Raw genomic sequence first — 25,318 nt, forward strand, 5'->3', positions numbered from 1 at the left:
CGTCATGTGAAAAGGGCCTGTTGTTGGTCCATCAACACCAGCGATGGGAAAAGAAACACATACCGCGTGACAGCGGTGTATACAATAATAACGAGAAACCGTAACAGAAATAGAATTATACATTCTCAAAAAGTGGGAAAATATCTAGTTGTATCTGATCAATCATAATGTTTCATTTTAAACACAAATAAATCTTTTTTTACATTTAGCAGATGCTTTTATCCAACGCGACTTACAAAGAGTTCGGGGAGCAATAAGCAATGTTTTTATTCCCTTTTCATTCTACAGGTCATGTGATGTATCCCCCCAAAAAAATAAAACAAAGTTTGCATTTAACTGATTTTATTGACTCTGGCTCCGTCCCATCAAAGTCATAGATTTTCTCGCTTTTATTTCCTCTTACCAAATAAAAGAAAAGTAACCATTCCACAGGTAAATAAAGAAGTATTTACCGTAAAGCGCCAACTACGATGATTAAGAAAACGGTGCATCTCTTTTAAACAGTCCCTTAAGATTCTTAAAGAAAAGTTGCAATGTCTTTAAACATTTGTGTTTCGTCAGAAAGGGAGATGCCAAATAAATGACTGAAGTGTGGCTGTTTCCAGTGTTTGTTCAAATCAAATAAACCTCTTCAGAATCTCATTGTTATTACGTTCAGCTGTATTTCAAACAACAAAAACTTCTTTTTCAACTGTGTTCAAGTATTTAGAACAAAACTCAGAGCTGAAGAATATTGCTTAATAAACTCTACACAGGACGTCTCTGCAAGTCTCCATTTCAGTCCAAAACCCAAAACACGAGTGCCCTTTAAAAATGAAAGAATAAAAACATCTTCAATTCAATCTGCTACATATAACCTGCCGTTTTAATTCTCAACACGGTTCAGATGAAACAAAAGTATGCCAAACCTTAATGCCGACATAACGTTGTAAAATTTTAAATTTGACTTGACACTCCTCTCAATGTTTTTGTACAAATAAATAAATAAAGGTAAAACCAAATGTCAAAACTCAAACCACGTAAAAGACAGGACTATAAGCAAAGGTGTCCTATGTAGAAATGGCCCCTGTTTTTGTTTTAAATGAGCGGATGGCAATTCAAGTTTAGGATTTCTTGGGACAGTGTGAAGCAGAGTCTGTGTTCAGCACTTCAATCATGGTCCGTGTGAACTGGAACGTCTCGGAAACTGATGGAAGGTTGTTGTACCATGTAGGTAAACTAGTGAAAAAAGAGAGGGAGAAAAAATTCATATTTTTCCTGATGAAAATCAGAGTTGTATTTTCTCATGTAGTAATGTGGATGCTTACTACCCCAAAGTCTGTCAAAGCAGCTAGATACTCTGCTCTGTAGACATGGCTCATATATTATGATATATAATGATGCTAAAGTAACAGTACATTACCATTTCTATTATTGTATTGCTTATATTATCGTTTTATCATATCTTATGGTATAATAAACATCAAACATGAACAAGGAGACATGTTTCACGTGAGCATTAAATATCACAGGTGAGTTTTTCCTGTTTCTTACCCAAGCAGTGTAGTTGCAAAATGCAAGAGAGAATTGGTTTTGCTTTCAATTTAGGTACAAGTCACAGTAAAACTGAACACCAGCATTTCAAAAATCCCTTTCAGGCATTCAAAGCTACGAGGTGGAGTTTTGTCAAACCTCTTTAAGTTCATCCAGCTCTTGAACGTCTTGCTGAAGCGGTCAGGACTGGCTGTGGTCATGGCCTCGAAATCAAAGAGCTGGGTGACGAACCGGAAACAAGGATGCATTACAACAGATATTTGCATGAATTACTAATAAACGATGTTCAAAAGCGTCACGACACATTGAGGTTTTATTCGATTTAAACCATTGCAACGGGTGTGTTTACCTTCCCAGATGGGATTCTGCCCAACACTTCTTTTCCACTGGCCATCAGCGCTCCCATCACCACGGAGTACGCCACAACGCTGCAAGAGTCACAGAGAATTGAAACGTCTAGCGTGAATCGAAGCAAAACTCTGATCTATTGATATATAACAGAAACGTGAAGAAGCTCAATATCACACCATACGTTTTCTAAAATTAACAAAAATAAAGATCATTTTAAGCGATTTATTTGAAATGTTTTTACATGGCTTCTTTAATTGCTACATGCAAATACAGTTTCCAGCACTTAGAAAGGCAACGTTAACGCATCTACACTCCAATAAGCGGGTGAAGTACAGTACAGTGAAATCTTGGTGTGACGGGGCGGTTACGGTTTCATCTCTTTTGTGTTGGATTTAAAATACTGTACAGGGCACTAAAAGACTAAAGAGTTAATCCTATTAAATCCATGCTGCCCAACACAAGAAGAGAACGTTTATGATGTCAATGTTTCTTAATCAGGGCAGAGGGATTGTTTTCTTACCTGGAGCCTCTGGACAGAGGCATGAGGTTACAAAAGTAATACACCAGAGAGAGAATTAAATTACACACCGCATCGGCATCCTGGAGAAAGAGAGAAGATAACAGTATGATGCTTTTCATAATCCTGCATCAGAATGAATTTATAGAACGCATGGTATGATTGTACACTGACAATACTAACAGATGACTTTGCGTCTGTAGGTTTGTAATCGGACTGCGTTGTGCTGTGTATCACGTCGATCTATTTCCATGCGTGCTCAAAAGGGCACTTCTGGTTCAATATGATACCTGATATCGATCATATTGACGGATTAAACATCCCATAGTTTCCGAAAAACGTGTCCCGTTTTTGTAGATTACAATCTTTGTACGAGGGCAATAAAACGTTCAACAATGTCATGTACTCCATACAATATGTAAGCTTTACTTTTTTCTTTTAAAAAAACAAACGTGGCCAAATATCAATTAAATCTGAATTGAATATTCTTCATAATACGCGTCTAGCCATACTAACACAAAATCTTTCACATTATAATCGGTTTCTGTATAGAAAGATTGAAGAAGACAACATTTCTGACATCAACATCAGGTTTATGGCATTACAAGAAATATTCATCTGTGAATGCTTATACCCACCCAAGTGCTAAATCTCAACAGTCCGGTATCACTTCTCTTGCAATGTGTTTTTTTTACATACTGTGCCATATTACAAGTAAAAACTTAGATGACGCTGGTACGTGAAACTTTAATTTCTTAAATGAGCAGAAAAATATTATTCGCATAGTTAAATGCATTAGCCTATAGTTGAAAACTAATCCCACCCAATGTACACAAAACTGACCGCCCTTGTTCTATGCAGTCATACATTCATAATTATGGGTGTAACAGCCCAATTCATACAGATGACACTTCCCATGATTCCCTGTGTAACAGGTCAGACAGGTGCATATTCCAGATCTCTGAACACCACGTCTGTGTTACAGGGCAGTGGCTTCATTTCTGTGAGACGTGACTACTGAACACGGCAAGATATTATATAGAAAACAAACCGTGTGTTCTTACCCCAAGTTCAGTGGAGAGCATGAGAGCTTTGCCTTTAGCAGTGAGATCTTTATAAAGCGCTTCGATCTCTGACTGATACTGCTGCGTCCGTTCATCTGTCGTCTGGGTCTCCACTGAAAACAGCATATTCCCCACTCTAACACACACAGACGCAACGTTTTAAGACGTACACACTATACAAAAACACTTCTGGCTATACAGCATTGAGCCTGTGCAATGCATTTGTGTGGCTTCAGATGACCTTTTTTGTGGCGTTTGACATTATCGGTCGTCATTATGTAGTTAAAAAAGAAAATGATAGAGTTTGAAACAACATGATGGCGAACAAGTCTTAGTTTTCCACCAAACTCTTGTGTGTGTATGTTTTAGTGTCTGGAAGAAGACGGCCAATCAAATCATGCATGCATGTATGAATGAGGCGTGTAAAATAAGGTTATTTTTATATATATATATATATATATATATATATATATATATATATATATATATATATATATATATATATATATATATATATATATATATATATATATATATATATATATATATATATATATATATATATATATATATATATATATATATATAGGGTTCAACTACTCATGTTGAATTAAAGTAAAACTGTTGTATTTGGTATATAAACTTTACCATTAAGTTCCGTCATCACAACAGAGAATTCCCACCACTGATCTAGTGATCATACGTTGGTGAAAGTACACAGCTATATAAACAAATACAAATATTTATCTAAGCAATAGCAATCTGTGCACCTTGCCTACTTCAAAAATGTCGCACCATCTTCAATAACTGAATAATCACAAAAAACGTGCCAATCTGTAACCAACTCATCATAATAATATGCATAATAATTAATATTATAATTTATTGTAGCGAAAAACAATAAAGTCTGGATAAAGGGGGGTCAGAGCGCAGTGGGAATGTCGGAAACTTGGACTATTTTGATTAAAAACCAGTTATGGTCAGCTTGATCTGCAAACAATATTATACTTTTGTAATTAATGGCAATAGATCAAAAACTCATTAATAACTATGATTATAACAAATGAGGTTTCAATGAAATGTTCACCATTTAACTAGAACATGTTTCCCCATGTAAAATGAGATCTGTCAATCATCCTGACGTTCTGTTACTGTACATCAGGACTGAACATAACAAACACTAAACTCATCACACAGTATCTCATCTCTCAACAACGCTTCACACGAATCTCTCTAACATGGCCAGAACACAATGAAAATACATGATAAAACACTATGAACTTTGAGCCAAAGGTGTTTTATAATAAATTCTCACCGATCTCCAGTGATGGTGATGGTAAAACCGTCGTACTCTTTGCCCGGATCCTTCATACTGTTTACTTTAGAGTTGACTGTGAATCCGTCTCTGGTTTTACTGTTGAACTGCTTCATGGAGACATACACACAAGAGGTACATTGTGAAGCAGATGCTTCTAGCTTGTCTCCCAACAAAACTTTAGATAAAAACTTAAATCATCCAGCATGTGATTCATTTGGATATGAATGAACAAGTTATGACGCACAGGTGTTAAATCTTCTGCATGTTTAATGCTTGTTTTACCTTCATGATGGGCAGCAGATCCTCCACTTTATTCACATTCTCCAGAGCTTGCTTGACTTCCTGAAGCCCTCGGGGGTTATATGCCCTGATAGAGAGAGGACACATCAATGGATGCATGAATGAATGAAAACTCTATCATCACTTACTCACCCTCTTGTCATTTCAAACATGTAGGACTTTCTTTTTTTTCGCAGATCACAAAAGAAGATATTTTGAAGAATGTTGGTCAACGAACAGCTGCTGCACCCATTCACGTCTATTGTATTAGGGGTTGACCGATTATGGCCCTGTCTGATTATCGACGTCAATATTAAGCATTTTTATGATTATCGACATCGGTTATTTTCAAAGCCGATTTGCCCATAATTAATTTCTTTATTTGGCTCTAATGCAGCCTCCTCTGTTGGAACACGCCATTCTTTGGCCTAGAGCAATGCCCGCCCACCGCCCTTCTGGTTTGTTGAAAGCCACGTGTCCGGCCAATCGACGTGGAAGTCTGAAGACACTGAACGGATTGTTCTCTAGCACTGAAACCATTTGCTAGCTCGCAACAAGTGTCAGATTGAGTTCTTTTGGTAACTTATTACGCATAAATGTTCAGACACACGTTATAATGCACACGTCTTGGTGAGTATACACGTAAGCACAGTCGGTTGTCTTTAGTGAGTAAATGTGAACAGCATCTGTAACGTAGTACATAAAACAAAGTTGTCTAAACGCAACACCACATCTTTTTTTATTACTGCAGAGAAAGTAATTTTGGTCATATAAATAATACTAAACTGTGATTGGTCTACTTTTATATACGTGTTCTCATTATCTACAAAATGTCGTGCTTTTGTTTAGTGACCATGGTTTTTGGGCAAAGAGAGAATTTTTTACACCAGACATATTTGTTCAAAATATCAGGTCTATTTGATCTGTAATAATCGATATCGACATGAAAAAAGGCATATCGGTCGAACCCTATATTATAAGGACACAAAAGCATTGCAAGGGTATGGGCCCCAGTTTACAAAATGTTTTCAGGACTATCACATGAAGCATGTAAATAAGACCGTGTGTGAATTAGATGATGAAAGCATTTTCATTTTTGAGTGAACTATACCTTTATGTTCAAATGAATCAAAATTGTGTGTCTGTGTGAATGAATATACGAACAAACAATATTTGTCAAATATTGACGCTCATGTCTGTACTACAGCAGATAAACCCTGAAACACTCACCCGTGATATACCAGTATTCTGTCCTTTACAAAGCCGAGTATGCTATTAAAATATTCCAGATATCTGATATTAATGATCTGCCCTCTGTAAAACAAGACAAGCAACGATTAAGAACAATCTTTAAGATATGAAAACCCATCAGACAGAGAGACGGCGAGGGCAGACGCGGCACCTGATGAGGTTAATGTGATTGTTAAATCCTCTGCTGAGAGTTCTAGCCGGCATCTGATCCAACCACAGCACGGGCTGGTCCGGATCTGCAATCCTGCTCACAGACACACACGGCGAAAATCAAACACGGATCACATGATCACATACCAACATCATCCAGAGAGCCTGTGAGATGATCTCTGACCTTCTCCATTTCACTGCGATGTCAAACATGTCTCTCCACTGCAGCTGTCTGGTCTTTCCGTTCACTCGAACCTTTGAGTTACTCCAGGTGCGCTGCATGGCCTGCATCACTTCTATAGTCGCCAGACCCATCGCTAGCAAACACGCAACAGAGAGATTCAACTTAAACTTCTTCAACATAAGCCCCTGACAGAATAAACTAGGATGACCGGCGGTCCACGGTGATGGTTTAATATCACCTTAGAAGCTAGCAAGATGTGGTTGGTAAATGGTTTTTGTGGACCGTGTTTTATTACGTATTACGTATTTTATTGAACTTCTCATTACTGTAACGCGTCCTGATTTGAAATACATGTTGTAATTTTAACAATGTTACATTTTAATATTCAGAAAAGAACTATTGGATTTTCTTCTAGAGAATCTCAAATGATACAAATATAATTGACAGAATAATTATCTATAATAAAATTGAAAAAATACTCATTACGGATACAGCTAGTTGGTTACATGTATCATTTTCGATCAAAATTTACTTCATTAATGATTAAAAAACTTGCTTAGGTATCGTGACTTTGCTCTTTTTTTTTGACAGTTTTAAATGGTTACGGTAATGATCATTTTTATAGAAATTGGTTGATATAAATGTTAAGAAAACAATGTTTGAAACCTCGAACTTTCGTGAGAATCACCCTGCTAATAATCACAAGTCTGGCCACATGCTGGATAACATAAACGTGAAAATATCAATAACCAGAATGGAAATGTGATTTTGTAGAGCTCGGACCTCTGTGTATTCTGAGGTTTGGTAAGAATCCTAATGTGTCGTACTGCATCAGTGCACCGAGATGATCCGCTGTACAGATGAGCTTCTGAACATCAGCAGAATAACTCTCGAAGATCTGAGGTAGAACATCCCTGAACACCACAAAGAAAAACACAAGTAAATATATGCAGAAATACACTGACATCCAGTAACGTTTTCCAATTTGAGATCACAGGGCAAGACAAGTCTTCCTTTTTCTCCACAGAGTTACATTAAAAACATCTTTGGTCTTCCTGCCTTTGTCATGAAATTGAATAGATTTCATGTTTTGATGATCATAAAAAAGAAATTCATGTGACGCGTGTCACAAGACAGAAGGAGATTCAATGTTATCGATGTGCCGCCATATTTTAACTCGCCTCACTGGGATGTCCGTTTACTTAAATATGCAATGTACCAATCGCTAAACAAGCTGAAAATATGAATGTTTTTAATCGTTTTCGATCACAAAGAAATGTTTTGCTTCAGAAGACATTTACGAACCATATATTAAAAACTCAGACCCCATACAATGGCATTACAAAGCTTCTGTAGGAAGAGCAAAGATATTATTGTGGTGAGGAAGGCGGGACGAGAGCTGTGAGGCGGGGCCGGTGGCGTGAGTGATAGATAAAAAATCAGCTGTGCGCGCACCGGTCCCTCATCTCTCACGGAGGAGATCGGGAGCTTAAAAGGACCACCGGCAGGACTGTTGATGAGAGAGGACCGGGCCCGGAAATTGTGTTAAGTTTGTGTTTGTTTTATGGCCGGCAGTCGACCGTGAGGTGGCTGGTGTTAATTGTTTGTTTATGTTTAATTAAAGTTATTGTTTGAATGTCCGCCGGTTCCCGCCTCCTTCCTTCCCTTCTATGGATCTTTATTACAATTATTTAATAGAACTCTAATTGTGTTTGGTCATTTTCCGGCATAAAGCATCATAACGTAACCATGATGCCCCAAACTACTTAAGTACTGACCGAAAGAGGAAAGACACAAGCTTGACTCTGCTTCTGAACTCACTTTATATGAGGCTGAAGTCCGGGCTGTTCTTCGTAATCTTCTATGAGGAAGGGAAGATTTTTGGCCCAGTGGTTCTTAAAGTTTCCTGGCAAATCCTGATCAACATTATATTCCGCCACAGGTGCATCCAGATGAGAGTGCAAATACCGCGAATACTCTGATCGCATGTGAAACAAATAGCAAACAGTTAGGTACAATACTTTCTTCAATTCAAATACATCAAATGAATATTAAAATGTTCGAGTCAGTGTTTTATAAAGGCTTGAATAGACTTGAATGAATAGTATTCTTCTAGATAATTCTCATAAACCACTGAAACATCATGGCGGTAAACATTTTAGCTGTAAAACATAGAATTTGGGAACACATAAATGATCATAATTAACACAACCTTGTTCTCTACCTTGCACAAAGCATCATTGTATTTATTTATTGGCTTTTTCTGCTGAAATTCTCATTACCGTAACGCGTTTTGCGTGCATTATATGTTGAGTAATATTAAACATTCTAAAAAATACAATTGGATGTTCTACGAATGACGAAAAAATCATTTTGAGTAGTTATGTATAATAAAAATGAAGAAACAGAGGGAAAAAAAAAGAAGCGTCCATGACTGTTTACACACACGCACAGATTTGTACATTAAGTTTGATTTCATGTAAAGAAGCACATCTACCAGCACCTTTCAAATGTCTAACATGTTAACAGATTTAGTAAACGGTTTAACATGTTAACAAAATGTTCGTTGCAGTTTTCTATTAAAATATATCTCATTAATGTCTTGTTATGTATGATTGATAATAACTTGCTCCGGCGTCATGACCTTGCATATGCTATGGGATTGACAGTATTAAATGGTTACGGTAATGAGGATTTTTGTAAAATTGTGTCGAATGGTTTTGAAACGAAGTTTTGAAACGAATGCTTTTAAACATGTTGTGTCTTTGTTTTTAGTGAATACAAAAATGTTGATGTGTTTTTAAGAAAATCATGTTTGTCATCTTGAAACCAAGCTTTTGTGAGAATCACCCTTTTATATTTTAACTATAACAATAGAGCGGTCTGACATGTCACCTCTGAGATATTTGACTTTGAGATACTCCGAGCTGGCTTTCTGGCCCAGGAGTGGGTCATTAAGCATGACTTTAGTCTGAGCTTTAATGCCCTCGTAGAACTGCCCCATGGCCACGTGACTGAGACCCTTCATGTACTGACACACTTCATTGTAGGGCTCCAGCTGTAGGCATCTCTGAAAACACAACACCACAATGAATCTCCCTACCCAAACCTGCACACCACGACAAACTTGAATGTGCAATCCCAATGATACGGTCAACTTCTGAACAGAAAAACTAAAACGGAGATACAAAAACGGCTGTTGACATCATCATCATCATCACGTTGACCTTGAGCAAAAGCATTTTTTTAGAGCAATGTTACTGATGTTTTAAAGAGAGAAGATCAGTCACAAACGCAACACTGATTCACCTTGAAGTTGCCGATGGCTTCCTGCAGGCTTCCGTGATGATAGAGCATCATTCCTCTGAGCTGCAAAGACTGAATGTGGTTTTGATCCAGTAACAGAGCTTTCTGAAAGCTGTCCATGGCGTTCTCGAAATCCCCCAACTCTCTGAACACACGCATGCCCAAACGTGAGCTCGAGAGGAACGTCTAAAGGTCTGACGTTAATCATCGTGTGTCAGTATTGTCTCACCTGTAAGCCTGGCCCAAGCTTTTATATGCATCGATAAAGTCTGACTTCAACTTCAGAGCTTCTTTGAACACTTCTATTGCCTCCTGTGTGCAGAAAAACAATAGAATTTTAATAGTTGTTCACTGCAAAATAATGTCTTCTCAACTTTCTGCTGGTCTCAGTCTTGTTTGGAGTGAGAGGTTTTAAGCGGTCAAACAAGATCTTAAAGTCCCTGTGAACCGGAAGTTGCGATGGTTTTTACTTCCGTATTTTGACGTGTTCCTGCATGAAATGGAACTTCGAATGAGAGAAATACAAGGAGTGGCTTTCATCTTACTCTGCGTTTTGATTGGATGTATAAAAACAGCCGTTGCATTTTAAACTGAACTGGAACCAGACTGACAGTTGAAGGGGAGGAGTTAACAGATGCTCCGCCCAAACTGTCTAATTTACATAGTTTGAGATGGATAGTCACTACAGGACGGAAGTGCATTTTCAGATTATAATTGTTTATGAGGGCACACGACTTTTAAAAAGAGAATGACCCACATTGATAAACTATTCACTATAAACGCTGCAATATTTCATGAAAAAATAAAATGTCATTTTTAACTCACTGAGAGTTTAAGAATCAAAAAAACAATTACCATAACCATTTAAAATCCCATTGTTTTTCTTTTTTAAAGAGAAGCCGTGATTCCTAAGCAAATGTTTATAAATCATACACAGGACATTAATGAATAATGTTTTTTTAATTATACACATAACATTTTGTTTAAATGCAGAAAACCAATATCATTAATGAGAATGAAAAAAGTAATGTACATAGTGTACAAGGAAAAATATTAAGCTTTTAACTCTAAATATATAAAGTAATCTGTGTGAACAGTTCTTTAAAAATCTTATGAAGAATGAGAATATCACTTATGGACACTTCGTTTTTCCACTATTTTTCTTTTTAATTATACATAAATATTCTGCTTACGATTTATTGTCATTTAGTAGAACATACAATAGTATTTTTCTGAACGTTTTAATTGTACTTTGTTTTAATTACAACATTTAATGTTACGGTAATGAGAACTTCCGCAAAGCAATAAAATTGTGCTTTGTGCAAGGTAGAGAACAATATAATGTTTATTATAATAATTTTTTGTGTTACCGAATTATATGCTTTAGAAATAAAACCATTACTGTCATGATGACAGAGGTTTTGAGATGATGACCAAAATATAAAGATCACTGGTTTGTAAATCTGAATTGAGGAATCATGTAATCGTGTAATTTACCTTCAGAAGGCCCCTGTGGAAGAAGGTCAGTCCTTTATAAAGCATGGCAATAGGCTGGTTCTTCTTCAGCTCTAGAGACTGCTGGAAGTCCTCCATGGCTGCTATATAATCCTGAATTACAAATCCAAAAGGAAATATATGAAATTTTTATCTTTATTTTAAGTGTTGCCATGTATGTGCTTTTGCAGCTGATAAAAAGGCATTTTCAGGAAATAATCGTGTTCTTTCTTCCTATTGTCTCAGGCTTCTTCCTCATCTTTTTTATATCAGTGCGGTGAGTGTGTACCTCTGATATGAAGAGCAATGTCCCTCTGTGTCTGTAGAGTCGAGCGGAAGGCTGTAGCTGAATGGCTTTAGTAAGGTCAGAAAGAGCTTCACTAATGCGACCCAATGGAGACAGAATCTGAAATCACATGATCAGTCAATTACAGCTAGATCATCAACACAACAAAACTTTATAAACACATCAAAGAAATTGAGCGAGACAATAAGTATGTGAACACTGAAGTCACATAGAAGTGAAACCCGCCAAACAAACAACTAACTACAGCACCCCAAGGAGAAATTGCTATAATTTCCCTATACCTACAAATCTACTGAAAGAGATGTTTGCAGAAATTTAGCATTATTAACTCATCTCTGACACTAGGACATGTGCCTAAAGCATATAAGGTGGCTGTTATAAGGCCCCTTGTCAAAAAAAACCACCTCGACCCTAGAGATCAAGTTAACTACAGACCTATATCGAATCTACCTTTCATTTCTTAAGTTCTGGAAAAAGTAGTCCCAAATCAATTATGTTCCTTCCTCCAAAGCAATGACATCAATGAAGATTTCCAGTCTGGATTTAGAGCACATCACAGTACAGAGACTACTTATCCGACCGTTTTCAATATTTAGCAATAAACAATGACGCAAGATCACGCAAATCGCAAGTCCAGTACGGTGTACCACAGGGCTCAGTCTTAGGGCCTATGCTCTTCGCATTATACATGCTACCTCTAGGAGACATAGTAAAGCGACACAGAGTAAGCTTTCATGGTTATGCTGATGATACGCAACTTTATATTTCCTCATGAAACACAGCAATTCCATCAGATAGTGGAAAGCATAGTCGATATAAAAATAGTGGATGATTAGCAATCCATGGATGAGTTTTTATTACTGAATTTGGTCAAAACAGAAGTGATAATTATTTGACTGAAAACCGCCATACGTAATAACCAAAAATACTGCTTAACTATTGACAGATGTTCCATAAAACCCTCATCTTCAGCAAAGAATCTTGGCGTTTTATTCGATAGTAGTCTGTCAGTTGAGAACCATGTCGCCAACACCTGTAAACCATTTGCGTTATTCCATCTTAAAAATATATCTAAACTACGTCATATGCTGTCACCATCAGATGCAGAGAAGTTAATTCATGCATTCATGACATCAATACTATATTACTCCAATGCACTATTAGGTGGTTGCCCTGCAGGCTTATTACAAAAACTCCAACTGGTCCAAAATGCGGCAGCTCAAGTTCTTACATGTACAAAAAAGTATGAGCATATTAGCCCGGTTCTGTCAACCTTGCACTGGTTGCCTATAAAGCATAGCATTAACTTTAGAATCTTGCTTATTACCTATAAAGTCCTTCATGGTTTAGCTCCTCACTACTTAAGTGAATTTCTTTTTGTATTACAGTCCCCCACGTGCACTACGCTCTCAGGCGTCCGATCAATTGGTAATACCTAGGCGGCAGATGTTTTTCCTATCTAGCGCCTAAACTTCGGAACAGTCTTCCCCGCACTGTCCGGGAGGCAGACACACTCTGTCAGTTTAAATCTAGACTAAAGACGCATCTTTTTAATCTTGCATACACTACACTATCATTATATAAATACTCCAAAGGTTTAGGCTGCACTAGTTAGATCAACTAGAACCAGGAACACTTCCAATAACAACTGATGCATTTGTTGCATCAAAGAGTGCAGAACAGTACTCTACTCTCAGCCAGTCGTCTCATTGTTCCAATGGAGTTTTGGGTTCCTCGCCACCGTTTGCATACTGTTTTGCACTGTTTGCCTGGCTGGGGATGCTAGAATTTAAAAGTTTTATTTAACTAACACTGAATATAGGAATTTGTAGTCCGTTAAATATTTGACCTGTGTTTCTCTCTCCTTATCTTGTGTGTGTGGTTCTGGTGATGGCCTCTGTGCGTGTGTGTCTGTCTGTGTGCGCTTTGTATTTGTGTCTGTGTGTGTTGGTGCATGTGCGTGTTCTGTGGAGTGTTTTGTGTGTGGTTGTCTGAATCTGTTTCTGTGCTCTGTGTTTTCACTTTATTTGTTTTTACTTGCATAACCTTATATGTTTTGCTTATAGTCAATATGTTTTCTTGTACAGCTGCTTTGTAACAATGAAAATTGTAAAAAGCGCAATATAAATAAAGCTGACTTGACTTGACATAGAAAAATGATGCACCACTTTGCATCACCGACACTGTGTAAATTACTAACTATTTGCTCTGTCAGAAAAGTAATACAAACTCTAATTGTATCTTTAAACTTTCTTTTAAGGGATAGTCGAGTAAGGGATAGGGTGAGTATTTTCATTTTGGATGATCTGTCCCTTTAAATTTGATTCAAACATAGTTTAGTCAGTTAAGCTTAACTTTATTAAAACATTTCTTATTACAATAATAGAAACCAATGATAAAAACAGCCTCAAGAAAATGCCTGATCCAATAAGTCTTAAAACAGAAGTTACAGTATTTGATTTCCAAGACTTTGAGAAAAGTATCTTCCTAAGGAGGAAAAAGTGCACAAAATATCAAAAAAATAACCAGTATCAAACGGTATACTTGTAACAACCTGTAAATATTACACTTTTCAAAACATATACGTTCATGTGAATTTGATCAAAAATAACACTTCTATCGCAAATGATAAATTCATCATTGTTTTATACAGAACTGTTAAAATTAATGTAATGCAAGTACATTATAAGTGCCTGAAATCTAATTATTGACATAAGGTAAAACCCTTACTGTCCTTTTTCAGGGAGTAAATAATAAAACAATAGGTTATAATGATCCATTGTTAAAATCAGAGCACGCTTCAAGCAACTGGTCTCGATTTTTAAGGATGTATAGTCAAAAGACAAAGCCTGACTGTCTGAAAGCATCCAAACATTCTGTCCTCATTTCAAAAATGGCAAAGCATCTGTCAGTGCCTGTTGCGTGCGTTTCTTTAGAATAAATGCCACTTCCATTTTTTACTTCTAAATCTTCTCTAGGGGTCCCCGTCCCTGAAAAGCTGACGAAAGGTGAACTTGCAGAAAACTAGGTTAAATTTTACTATTTAAATGAATAAATGTTATTCAAATCTAAAGATCTGGCTGCTGATCTTACAGTATATAAAGAAGGGCAGGAGTCTCAAAGGTAACACTTTACAATAAGATGCTATTTATAAACAGCTAGTTCATGCATCATCTAAAATGAACTAGCAATCAACAATACGGATACAGCATTTATTAATGTTAGTTCGTGTTAATTTCAGCATTCACTAATACACTGTACGTGTAAACACGTCACTGTCAACAGTTCATGCACCATGAATTAACACAAATAACTGCATTGACATGAACTAACATTAACAAGGATTAATAAATGCTGAAAAGCTAAATTGTGTATCGTTATCTGATGTTAGCTAAGGCATTAACTAATGTTAACAAATAGCATCTTATTGTAAAGTGTTACCGTCTCATTTATAAAACTTTGCGTAGGTTTCATCCTTGAAATGTGCACAGACTGCACAGGCACAAAAGGAAGATTTTGTGTACGCCCAAAAGTTTTCAGATTTATAAAACCATACGCATGGCAGAACCTGCACATAATTCCCTCACAGGGGAAGACCATGGCTCAAAGTTTGCTTACAATTGCGCACACTCCCTTCAAGGTAGTTTTTAATAGATCACAAGCATTGCGTGGAAAGTGGTGTACGCACGTTTAGGTTTATAAATGAGACCCCAGATCTGTTGTTTTTTTACCTCGGCTCTCTGCTCGTACACCTCCGGTCTGTTGGGCTCCAGTGAGATCACTCTGCTCAGCTCGTACAGAGCCAGGTCTGCATTCTTAATGTCCTTCACAAAAACACAGGCTCGAATTCAATGTTTATACCATCTTTTATTCCAAAGTGTCATTGCATTTAAGTTCAACATTTTCACTGGTATGTCAATTACATACAATACAATGATTAACCTGTTAGCTATAGGAATGTAGTAGTTTCATAAAACCACTACGTTTCAGTAAAAAGATCTAAATGTGTTTATTTGAACTGCTTTTTTTGGAAGACCCAAGGACAGCAGAGAGATAGCTGCTGTCCTTCGGAAACCTCGTATCTCCATAACTCCAGATATAAAAAGATTTGCCATAAATCGTTATTATTATTTGAATAAATTATCATATTATATTATAAATTATTTAAAAAATGCTTGTCCACTGTAACAACACCGTATTGAATCATTTAAAACTACCAGTATACCCTGAACAGCAAAACTGTACATCTGGAAGGAAAAAATGCTCCATTATTAATAATTAATATACAACTATTGATTATGAAAGAGACTAAAACAGTCAGATAATAAAATGTCTAGGAAACTGAAATCAGTTCTAATTTTGAGTCTTTCACGAACCGGTGAAAAAAACACACATTACCTGTAGACTTTTTTTGCCATATGCTATTCCCCGCCCATAGATGGCACTGACCAGTTCAGGATCTCCCTGCGGGCGAGAGGACAGTCTTTCCATGATTACTAACCAGACTTCTCAACCATCAGTCTCGTCCAAACTACAAGTTATATGTTTCAAAGCAAGTTATGTTTACAACCAAATCTCTACCTGTAGCAGTAAAGAAAAGTGTTTGACAGCCTCATCGTAAAGTCCATTTCCAATGAGAACGTATCCAATAGCTGAAATCAAAACAGACATTAGCGGGACTAACAGTAAACGGTTTACAAAAGGACCAAGATTCAACAAACAGCAGATGCACTGACCGAGTTCTTCATTGGTATTTCGATTTTCCACAGGGAACGGAAACCGACGCTGTTCGACAAACAACTTGGCCTGATTCTGTAGTGACGGAAAGAGAGAAAAACATGCGAGGAACTGTGTAAACCTCACTCCATCAAACCATCCCAAAACAAGATTTACAAAAGGCGAGACAACCAACTTCTATCATGTTTGGGATGTGCTGGATGGGTAGTGTTGTGGTTAAGACCAAAAACTCTTGATGTGTGATTTTATACGAGACAACATGAGCTCCAATGTGCCGGTGTTCACATTCAGTATTACAAACGCAAGACTTACGAGGATTTTCTCTGCGTTGAGTGAAAAGATGGACTCGCAGGGTGGGCTGCTGCCCTCCTCACAGTCTGGATCCTCCAGCTGCAGTATAGATGACTCTGAGGACACAAAAGGACAAAAATAAACATTTTTAACTCTGTCATCTTATCGCTCTAAGCATCTGTAAAATGCACGTGCCCAACGGATTGATGTTCGCACTGTTTTTTAGAGCATGGACACAAGATGATGATCAGTGGCTTATGATAAAAATAACAGAAATAGTCTAGGTCTGACAAACGATGAATCGAATCCAAAATAAACGTTTGCGTTTACACGATACATGTCTGTGTACAGTGCATATTCATTTTGTATTTATAAAACATACACATTTATGTATATATTTAAGAATTTATAAAGGTGTATATATCATTTAAATAATTGTTAAACATAAATAAATGCATGTAAATATTTCCTAAATACGTATATATGTGCATGTTTTTGTGTTTATAATACAGAATTTTAAATGCACAGTGCACAAACATATATTATGTAAAACCAACATTTATTCCGGATGTAAATAATCGTTTGACAGTCCTAAAGACATAAACAAACAGTACTGGGCATGCGCGCATTCGAGAAATGCTCTTAACTTCCGGTACACATTGGCAGATAATAGAATGCCTGTAGATTTAATATGATAACAATCAAAAGAAACCGAGAACAATCGATACTTGGCTAAACTTGTCTCTCCAATATTTTGAATTTAGACTGCGATACCAGGCTCAACCTCTAGATGTCAATGTACCATACGGTTTCTTTAAATGCGCCAAATCTACAGGACCACTGCAACAAATTGTTTATTTAAAGGTTTTTTTTATTATTTTATACTGTTGTCTGAGGTCAACTTATACATTTTGCAAGGTTTTACGTTTGATAAAATCGAAATAAATAAGTAATAGGCTATTTTCTACCCAGGTTTAAGGCCAGCTCCACAAACGCTCTGTTTATGGGCGTATCGCATTGGAGACTTGGAAGTAAACACCCACTGCTATGATTGGACAGCAGTTTGCGTAGTAAACTTCGTTCTGTGAACGGTTACACATTATCAGGACACATCCAGCGATCTCTAGCAAAGCAATATAATCACGCATAGTACAAATACGTTGTATGTCTTAATTCCTCCCCCCTTTATTAAATTAAACAAACAACTAAATTCAACAAATCGTTTATTTAATACAATTATTATACAATAAAATTATAATATGAATATAAATTAAATTGACATTTATGCATTTTCCAGACGCCTGGGGTCGAACCCATAGCTATCTAAGGGGGAGTCCAAAAGCTTCCAAGACTACCTTTCTGCCACGAATTACTCCCCCTCAAGTAGTTTAACATCGGTGTGACCTCTACTTTGTGTGATTCTTTACTCACCCACGTGAGGTTAAACATGTTTAGAGAACTTCCGGCGTCTCCGGAGCACAAATGAAGATTTTTAGGTGACATCCGAGAGATTTCCAGGCCTCCTCATAGACATCATGGTGTCAGTTTTAGTACAGAAAAGTACCAAAGACAAGGTCCATCATAGTGGCTCAGTAGAATACTTGTGAAACGACGAGACTGCTTAATGTGCGAAAACAAACCAAAATAACGACTTTGACTTTTGACTAAGTACTTTTCAAAGTTGATTTGTGGGTGAACGTCCTTTTAATTTGCGTTTGGGGGTAATGGACCCCAATACCGATACCGAAGTTAAACTACTTGAGGGTTGAATTTTCATTTTTGGTCCGAGTTCCGCTTTAACTGCTGAAAGAAACACATTCTGACTCCACTTATAAAACACATTTGCTTTTTTAATTGTTGTTGAAGAATTATGTTTACACAGCAGGTTGTCCAAGCGCACGTCCTATCCGATAGTAATGTCATGCGAGACGTTGCAAGCACTTTGTAACGCAGTTACACTTTTGTGTCCGACGGCATTACCAAGTCTTTTAAAGGCAAGTAATATTCTATTATTGTAATATTGACTCTGTGACATTGGCCTCGTCCGTCTAACAAACACAAGCGTATGCACGAGACACCCGATGTTTGCATGCATCTCGTCACGCTCGTGCACACGCTCCTGTATGCGGAAGAGCGTGAATCAGACACACGGATCGCACAGATATAAGGACGTGGCAGAAACTCACCGCAGTCCGCCGCATACTCCTCCCACTCGGCTGGAGAACTGCAGCCGTGCTTATGAAGGTCGCTGTTGAAGAAAGTCAAAGTGGAGAAATACTCGCTGGATAAAATAGCTCCGCATAAGTACAGCAGCGACAGAGCTGCCAGCACAACACCCCCGCCAGCAGGTGCCATGTTGTGAGTAATGTTATGAGCAGGTGAGGAGGGGTGAACGCCGGGTAATGTAGTTTACCGAGATTAAACTCCTCACTTCCGGCGGCGTCGGTAACGGCGAAAGAAACGACATTTCCCGACAGGCGCGCGTTAAAGCGCCGCCCCCTCAGAGAGACCAGGAAGCGGTGGGCGTGGTTTCCACACCGTATGTATGGAGAATGGCACCGGGAGCGTTTAAATGCATCGAGTGTAATGAAGATGCGAACGAGCTGCATCGGGATTACAGCAACGGCATATTAAAGATCACCATATGTGTGAGTAGAGGAGATCATAAAGATCGGGAAAGGTTTTTCTACGCTTTACGGAAATGTAACGACGTTTTACGAATGTACTATCGTCTCTCACCACGATAACTGTAGTGTAACCCTGAATATAAGCTTACTGAAACCATGGTTCATTTGACCAAAAGGTGCTTTGTCGAGCAATGTCAGGCATGTTTTAATTTATATATAAGGCTAGTAAACACAATATGTACCCATATGACACATATATTGTATTGACTGTTTGCAGGGAGTTGTCATAATATGGGAGCGAGTAGTTTAGGGACATTGAAATGAGAACATGTGTGATATATATGATATGCTGTCTCAAGCAGTGGTCTTTAACAGGGGGTTAAATGACCCCACAATTATTGTTTGATTTCAAAATAACATTTTAAGAAATAAGATAAGAAATCACCAAAAAATAATACATTTAACCAACAAAAAAGTGAATAGAATTTGATTCAGAATATTTCATTATTCCGTATTGAAAAAACTGATCAAGGAAAATGTAAATGCTATATAGACCACTTCGTAAGATGTAAACACTGGCCCAGGAGCATTTCCGGTTTTAGTTTTTATTTATTCATTATTGCGATTATTTTCAATCTTAAATATATAGTTTAGATCTTAAATATATTTGTTCTCCGTTTAAATCGGTTATAAATAGTCAGTTGGTTGTATTTTGTTTAAACGTTCGTGTAGTGAAACGGGAAGTTCTTCTGGACCAGCGTTAAACCAGCGTTTTTACCTTATCAGAAGTGGTCTATAGTAAATTAAAAGTACGTGATTAGGTACACGAATAATAATGATGATGATTTAATGCTGCGTTCAAGACTTTTTTCGGGGATATTTCCAACCACAAACCTGGAAGTAAGGTCTGGCTTTAGCAATTTTAAAACTATTTAATAACACTGAAACATTACACGTATTTATTACTATTAAAATAAATTATTTCTGGGTTCATGTGGAAAAGTGTCTAGCACGCAGGATTAGTATCGTAACCAGTTACATAAACACATTCCTTTTTATGTAAACACGTTCTTATGTCACCAAATATTTTTATAAGCATGAAATAAAAATGTTTATTCAACACATAACAGAGGCTCTGTCTCACTGTCCACAAAGGGGTCCTTCGATAAATGAATAAATGTTAATGTGATTATAATGAGAGAGCCTCTGTCACAACATCCCTGTGTGCCAACTTGCCCCACTCTCAGGTATAAAGAGAACCATTAATGATGAATGGATATGTACTACTGTTTAAACGTTTGCTGTTGTAATAAAAAAGGTAGCATCTAAGAGTATAAAAACAACGGTATCAAAAATACTGCCAAAAACATTTGTAATGTATAATGTAATTCTTTAACCTAATGCAATGTACACATTTCGTTTAGAAACATAACAAAAGTACATCTTTAAACTACATTTAACATCACATTGTTCTGCTGCTTTGTTCATTAAACTTTGTCATTTCTTTCTGAAAAGAAGTTGTGTTTATTTTGTGCAGGCCTCGTGCAAGAAACCGGTGGACAAATACATTGAATATGATCCTGTTATTATTCTAATAGATGCAACTCTATGCAAAATTCAGGCATTTAGACATATTCTCTTCAACACTGAGATTAACGTAAGTAAAAGCGTAAACTTTTAGTTTTAACAATTAGATTTCATGTGTTTGTTTCCTCTTTCTCTCTGTTGAGATAGACACATATCATTTTCTCGAAATAATATGTTTATCAATATTCTTGCTACGATAGCAGTATGCTTTAACTGGCATCATGTCCATTTTTATTCAATTCGATGTAATAGTGAAAAATAGTCCAAAAGTATTACTGTTGATTTTACATCTGCATCATTTTTACAGTCTTTTGTAAGTTCAATTCGATTTGTTATTACTTTTATATTTCAAAATAATAAATGTAGTAAGCTAACATGCATTCCTCGTCTGTCTGTCTCTGTCTATAGATCCACTGGAAGTTGTGTGTGTTCTGTCTGCTCTGTGAGGCATATCTGCGGTGGTCTCTTCTGCAGGGGTCACAGCCCAGCGGTGACCCCGCTGACATCATCCGTTACACTAAAGAGTGGGATTTTTACTGCATGTTTGCATTGGCTGCACTTGGTAAATCATTATATCCTCTTTAATGAAATGTGGTCTAATTGAGATGTAAAGTGTGCAGTATTCTTGAAGTATAGACTGTGAGGAAAGATGTGAAGGTTTGCGATAATGAAATGATGCAGTGTTGGGCTTGACAGCATGCCCAGACAAACAGAGCCATAGAGTTTACAGAGAATCAGCATACAAATTAATGAATTGTAGTTGATTTTGCTGAACACGAGAAATTACATCATAACATTGGAAAAAAAGAGTTCACTTTTCAAGCATAATGGATATTGAAATTTGTAGCTTTTGCTTCTCTATCGCCATCTCTGTTTGAAATGTAGATTTGCAAGTTACTTCTAGATCGCTTTGAGCACTTCCGGTTTTATGTCCATTTATTTCAAAATCTTACATATACAATCATTCAGTTAAAACATTCAGTTATTTCTTTGTTAAATGTATCACCACAAATGCAATACTCCACCCTTCCCTTTTGATGGTGGCTGACACGGGGCTAAGATGTCTTTTTCGCTTCTTTGCCGAAGGAGATAATGTAATTACGAATTTACGATAATGTATTTATCTTTGTAGAGCAGTTTCTCTCTTAAGGGCTACTGTAGAAACATCATGGCGGATTCCATGCAAGAGAAGAAGCTAGAAGTACATATAAATTGCTCGTAACGCTTCATCATGCAAGCTCTTTATAAACCTCTGAACACATAGTTATGTTTATTATATTGCAATTCCCTCAATAGATCCTCCAAAAATGATTAACATATTTGTCATTTGGTTTGGATGTGAAACACGATCCAGACATCTATACGACAGGTTATGTCATGTACAGAATGTAAGCCTGCGTATGTTGTGTTTTGGTAGAGCTGGCTGTATTTTGCACGGGCGTGCTGCTGATCCTCTGGACGGTCCTACGCTTTAATGGAGCGTCTATAGAGTTTAATTCACTGCTGAAGGCTCTTTTGCTCTCGAGCTACGGCAAAGTCCTTCTGATACCTACTGTCATCTGGGAGCACGATTTTTCCCCGCTCTGCTTCAGCCTCATACGACTGTTTGTGTTGACCTCCAACACACAAGCCATTAAAGGTCAATATCAACACACACCTCGCAGATTTAACATCACACACGCATGTACAACCACAGCCTGTTTCATTCAAATAAACAACCAAATGAAATGGACACACCCCACAGACTGAAAGTAAACACTCTCTCTCTTTCCCACACGGGTGCGCTCAGTGGGTTTTTTGTTTAGGGTTGGATGGTTTTCATGTGAGGGGTTTTCCATGAGGGTGTTCCTATCACCCGAGGTCACAAATGTAGTTTGCGCAAATACTTTGTCAACCTTATGTAGTGGTCGATACGAAAATACATAAAGGGAACTGGATAACTAATCTGATCTTTATTCCATACTATTGCGGTTGCATTTTAGATTGTCTTGTCACATTTCTTTGTGTTTTCTTAGATGCACCGATCGGCCAATAATCGGTAGATATCACTCCGAGTATCCGTGGAGAAACTTAGTATAGGTGCATCTCTCTGATCTCTGAGATTACTTTAGTGTGAATAATAATAATAATAATCCTTATATTTTTCCCTCAATGTTTCAGTGATCCTGAACTGCAGTAGACGTCTGTCTCTCCTGGCGGTGTGCGGTGGGTTTCTCTCGGAGACCTTTGTTTCCCAGGCTTTCAAAACACTGCTGGTCCGCTCGCGAGACTATATCCCAGTGTTTTAGAACCAAACCAAAGGACCTCGATCCAGGAGTATGAAGATTGAACAAAACTGTCATCAAGATGATCTAAATCCAATAGTTCATTTCCGTTCTGGACTAGTTCTAGATTAGTTTGTCGAATGCTTTGGAAATATTGTTTAGTCTGTACACAGAAATGTTTGTGATGCGGCCATGTGAAACTAAATGAGGTCACGGAGAGCAAATTGCTCATTTTGACTATGGTTACGGCAAGCATTTACGCCTGGTATTTTCTAAGCTAGGTTTTAAAACTGCAGCTTTTTGACTTTATGAATTCACTTCAAGGCAAAGAGGATTATTTTGGGTCTGTATAGGCAGGAACGTGAGAGAGCCTGTAGTTTTAGCGCAATGCCGTATGTTTACGTAGGCTTTGAAGATAGCTTTACATTCCTGAGGTAATTTGTCAAATTCCTGCCAATGAGCCCTGCGGAGGAGAGACGTTAAAACCAAATATACTGCATATGGCTGCGGTTCACACACTCCAACAATCTGTTTCATATTGGACGGTTTGTGTACGAACTTTGAAAAGCAACGAATTGCTGTAGTCACTTATGAACGAATTCAGGAAATAAATCTTGAACTTTGCGAAACCCGTGCTTGTCTTAGTTTTGTGTTTCAGTTCTGTGAGGAATTGTGGTCGGTACACACCAAAATCTCCCGTTTTAAAAAAGGTCAAATTAACTCTCACAGTGTATATAATCCACACTTTGAGAGTGTGGATTATATATACACTGTGAGAGTTAATTTGACATTTTTTAACACTGGCGATTTAGCTGTTTAGGGGAAGTTTCGCAGATTCAGTGTAAATCTAACGTCCTAAAAAAATACCCACAGCAATTCAACAGGCAATAAACCTCCCGGGACATTTATGTAAACTTAAGCCATTTTAGCGATTATTGGTCACTGTACATGGTGAAAATATTCCATCATTCCACACTTCTAGTCATCAGAGGCTTGTTATGACTGAGCAGGTCAGTGTGAGATGTCCACGTGTCAGAACAGGTTTTATGAATGTCATGTTGAGGTATTTGAACCCGCTGATGTTGGGTGAGGCTCTAACTAGATAAATCCGAGGGACTTCTGTGTCTGTTTCACAGAACAGTCTTGTTTTCTTTATCTAAAAAGTAAAGAATGCAAGATTGTGCTCATCTCAAACCGAATGCAAGTCAATTGTTGTAAATGGCTTCATGCTGTCTTGGGTACATTGCTTTTGACATTTCACAAATTGTCACAAGATTGCAAAATGTACAGGTGCTTAAAAGGCTCTTCACTGCAGTATAGAAAAAAACATGAAGTCAAAGGTGCCTTGAAGAACTCTGTTTCACCTTTTCGTAATCTAAAGATGCTTTTTTTGCCACAAAGAACCTATTTTGAAACAGACAGACAGATGTTAGGTGTTCTTTCTGGAACCATTTAAACAAAATAGGTTCTTCTATGGCATTGTGAAGCACCTTTACTTTTTAAGAGTGAAATGCAGTACATTACACTTATTTTACATTGTATCTTCATTTCTGATGTGATGACTTCTCCACAATGTTCCGTCTACTAAATACTAAAAACAGTGTGAAATAGTATGAATAATGAATGAAAAATGTTTACATTTGGGCAATTCCAGCGTTACGGATGTGACATTTTGCATTATGGATGTAACATAAAAATACTAAACCGTTTGTTCACTAAACCCTTGCTGATAGAGTTTAAACACCAGAAGAATGCACAAATTTTCTATTTAAAAAAAGGGAAAGTTATGTGGCAAAAAAGGACAAGGTTTTTGAGAGACTACAAACTTTGTAGAATTTCTGTGAAATAAAATGCACAGACCCACAGGAATAAACAAATGCAGAAGGGATGCCTCTTCACAGAATATAAAATATTTACTTCATTTTAATTTCATTTATGAGGAATATGTCACTTATCTGACTATGAAACAATCATGCGGTAAAAATTAAATAAATTCTTCAGAACACTTAAAGAGAGACCTTACGTGGGAATTTGAACCACCAAATGTTAATATCTGCG

The 25,318-nt window shown here is 37.2% G+C and overlaps 2 protein-coding genes across 4 annotated transcripts; one reads left to right on the forward strand and one right to left on the reverse strand.

Moving 5' to 3' along the window:
- Nucleotides 1–25: 25 nt before the first annotated feature.
- ttc13 (tetratricopeptide repeat domain 13) lies at nucleotides 26–19,223 on the reverse strand. 2 transcript variants are annotated; one of them, XM_079474987.1, is made up of 23 exons: nucleotides 18,969–19,152; nucleotides 16,804–16,898; nucleotides 16,491–16,566; nucleotides 16,336–16,406; nucleotides 16,153–16,218; nucleotides 15,486–15,578; nucleotides 11,737–11,853; nucleotides 11,451–11,561; nucleotides 10,183–10,265; nucleotides 9,957–10,098; nucleotides 9,543–9,717; nucleotides 8,469–8,625; nucleotides 7,431–7,561; nucleotides 6,648–6,780; nucleotides 6,465–6,557; nucleotides 6,293–6,376; nucleotides 5,066–5,150; nucleotides 4,781–4,887; nucleotides 3,466–3,601; nucleotides 2,405–2,484; nucleotides 1,883–1,961; nucleotides 1,672–1,751; nucleotides 26–1,218 (listed from the first exon to the last, which is right to left on the reverse strand). In XM_079474987.1, exons 1-23 carry the CDS (start codon nucleotides 19,135–19,137, stop codon nucleotides 1,104–1,106), a joined length of 2,478 nt encoding a protein of 825 aa, XP_079331113.1. In that variant the 5' UTR covers nucleotides 19,138–19,152; the 3' UTR covers nucleotides 26–1,103. The 2 variants fall into 2 exon arrangements, with proteins under 2 accessions (XP_079331113.1, XP_079331112.1); XM_079474986.1 differs by having other exon boundaries at nucleotides 99–1,218; nucleotides 4,781–4,890; nucleotides 18,969–19,223.
- arv1 (ARV1 homolog, fatty acid homeostasis modulator) lies at nucleotides 18,904–25,127 on the forward strand. 2 transcript variants are annotated; one of them, XM_079474989.1, is made up of 6 exons: nucleotides 18,904–19,430; nucleotides 20,947–21,066; nucleotides 21,405–21,558; nucleotides 22,414–22,635; nucleotides 23,012–23,075; nucleotides 23,157–23,895. In XM_079474989.1, exons 1-5 carry the CDS (start codon nucleotides 19,335–19,337, stop codon nucleotides 23,029–23,031), a joined length of 612 nt encoding a protein of 203 aa, XP_079331115.1. In that variant the 5' UTR covers nucleotides 18,904–19,334; the 3' UTR covers nucleotides 23,032–23,075; nucleotides 23,157–23,895. The 2 variants fall into 2 exon arrangements, with proteins under 2 accessions (XP_079331115.1, XP_079331114.1); XM_079474988.1 differs by lacking the exon at nucleotides 23,012–23,075 and having other exon boundaries at nucleotides 23,157–25,127.
- Nucleotides 25,128–25,318: the final 191 nt, after the last annotated feature.

The sequence above is a fragment of the Barbatula barbatula genome (genome assembly GCF_947034865.1).
Source record: "Barbatula barbatula genome assembly, chromosome: 15".
Lineage (NCBI taxonomy): Eukaryota > Metazoa > Chordata > Actinopteri > Cypriniformes > Nemacheilidae > Barbatula > Barbatula barbatula.

Coding starts and splice junctions, on each gene's coding strand:
- ttc13 (XM_079474986.1), bottom strand. CDS start 19,137: ATGGCACCTGCTGGCGGGGGTGTTGTGCTGGCAGCTCTGTCGCTGCTG. Junction 6,781..7,430: donor AAACCTCAGAATACACAGAG/GTCCGAGCTCTA, acceptor CGTGTTTGCTAG/CGATGGGTCTGGCGACTATA. Junction 1,962..2,404: donor CCTCTGTCCAGAGGCTCCAG/GTAAGAAAACAA, acceptor TGACTCTTGCAG/CGTTGTGGCGTACTCCGTGG.
- arv1 (XM_079474988.1), top strand. CDS start 19,335: ATGGCACCGGGAGCGTTTAAATGCATCGAGTGTAATGAAGATGCGAAC. Junction 21,067..21,404: donor TCTTCAACACTGAGATTAAC/GTAAGTAAAAGC, acceptor CTCTGTCTATAG/ATCCACTGGAAGTTGTGTGT. Junction 22,636..23,156: donor CAACACACAAGCCATTAAAG/GTCAATATCAAC, acceptor TCAATGTTTCAG/TGATCCTGAACTGCAGTAGA.